The sequence below is a fragment of the Corvus kubaryi genome, unplaced genomic scaffold (assembly GCF_017639235.1).
Source record: "Corvus kubaryi isolate FWS band 111438036 unplaced genomic scaffold, C.kubaryi_AGA036_p1.0 36698, whole genome shotgun sequence".
Classification (NCBI taxonomy): Eukaryota; Metazoa; Chordata; class Aves; order Passeriformes; family Corvidae; genus Corvus; species Corvus kubaryi.
The window spans coordinates 4,460-6,263 of NW_024580922.1; the positions used below are offsets into that span (position 1 = coordinate 4,460).

Here is a 1,804-nt window from a genome sequence, read left to right on the forward strand (position 1 = left end):
TATATTCCCTCTGCATCCCCTTCACATCCCCTCCATGTCCCTCCGTGTCCCCCTTCGTCCCTGCTCCATGTCCCCTCTCTATTCCCACCTCATCCCCTCCAAGTCCCCTCGGTGCCTGCTCCATGTCCCCCCGTGTCCCCTCCCTGTCCCCCCACGTCCCCCCCGTGTCCCCCCGTGTCCCCCACGCCGCAGTGACCCTTTGTGCCGCAGGGCTGCGGGGACATCCACGCGCAGGTGCGGGTCCGGCTGTGGCTGGGACGGGTGGCCGAGAGCGGGGACCTGCCCCGGCTCCTCGAGGGGACCCTGCGCTTCTACACCGAGACGGTGGGGACAGGGACACCTGGGAGGGGACAGGGACACCTGGGGGGGGACAGTGACACCTGGGAGGGGACAACAGCCGGGAGGGGACAGTGACACCCGCGAGGGGACAGTGACACCTGGGAGGGGACAGTGACACCCGCGAGGGGACAACAGCCGGGAGGGGACAACAGCAGGGAGGGGACAGTGACACCCGCGAGGGGACAGTGACACCCGGAAGGGGACAACAGCCGAGAGGGGACAGTGACACCCGCGAGGGGACAGTGACACCTGGGGGGGGACAACAGCCGGGAGGAGACGGTGACACCTGGGAGGGGACAGTGACACCTGGGAAGAGACAGTGACACCTGGGAGGGGACAGTGACGCCCGCGAGGGGACAGTGACACCCGGGAGGGGACAACAGCCGGGAGGGGACAGTGACGCCCGGGGGGGACAGTGACACCTGGGGGCGGACAACAGCCGGGAGGGGACAGTGACACCCGGGGGGGGACAGTGACACCCGGGAGGGGACAACAGCCGGGAGGGGACAGTGACACCCGGGAGGGGACAGTGACACCCGGGAGGGGACAACACCTGAGAGGGGACAATACCTGGGAGGCGACAACACCCCGGGAGGGGACACCACCCCAAAGCGTCCCCTAAGGCCGCGCCCCGTGTGTCCCCCAGTACGAGAACCAGACGAGGCTGCTGGGGAAATGGGGGCCCCGGAAGCTTTTGGGGCGCCCGGCGTTCTCCGACAGCTCCGGCCGAGCGGGGCCCCCCCCGGACGAGATCCGGTCCCCCAAGGGCTGGCGCTGGGATGGTCCCTGGAGCGTGGAGCGGCCGCGGCGGTGAGCGGCACGGGCCACCCACCCACCCTGCCGCCGTGGGGACCTCGGTGACGCCAGCGTTGTCCCCTGGTGTCCCCAGGGTGCTGCCGCGCAGGGACGCCGAGGTGAGCGCGGTGCTGGAGGAGCTGTACGAGAACCAGAGCCGCGATTCCAGCGGGAACTGGAGCCCCTCCGGCACGGGCAGCACGGACGCCGTGAGTGGGGACAGCGTGGGGACACCGCGGGGGTGACACGGGAATGTCGGGGCTCAGGTGTCGCTGGTTTGGCAGAAGGGAGTGGCGGTGCCACCGAAGGAGGAGGTGGCGTGTCCCCAGGGCTGGCGCGTCACCAGCGACTGGCACGTGGACACGGCGGGGACCGTGGATGAGGACGGTGAGTGGGAGGCCCCGGTGGGCACAGCGGGCTGGGGGGTGACAGGGACAGGGGGACATGGCTGGGGGTGACAGGGACGGGGGGACAGGGATGGGGGACAGGGATAGGGGTGACAGAATGGGGGTGACAGGGACAGGGGGACAGGGATGGGGGTGACAGGGACGGGTGGATGGAGGTGACAGGAATAGGGGTGGCAAGGGTAGGGGTGGCAGGGATGGGAGTGACGGGATGAGAGTGTTGGGGATGGAGGTGGCAGGGATGGGGGTGGCAAGGGTAGGGGGAC

General features: G+C 69.7%; 1 protein-coding gene across 1 annotated transcript in view; it reads left to right on the top strand.

Moving 5' to 3' along the window:
- Positions 1–915: 915 nt before the first annotated feature.
- The window catches only part of LOC121660620 (dysferlin-like), a gene marked incomplete at its 3' end in the record, with an annotated part of 6,008 nt that continues 5,119 nt past the window's right edge, over positions 916–1,804 (top strand). The window contains exons 1-2 of the mRNA XM_042020026.1: positions 916–1,343; positions 1,419–1,559. Coding sequence (XP_041875960.1) covers positions 1,119–1,343; positions 1,419–1,559 — 366 coding nt within the window. The remainder of the gene's footprint in view (positions 1,344–1,418; positions 1,560–1,804) is intronic.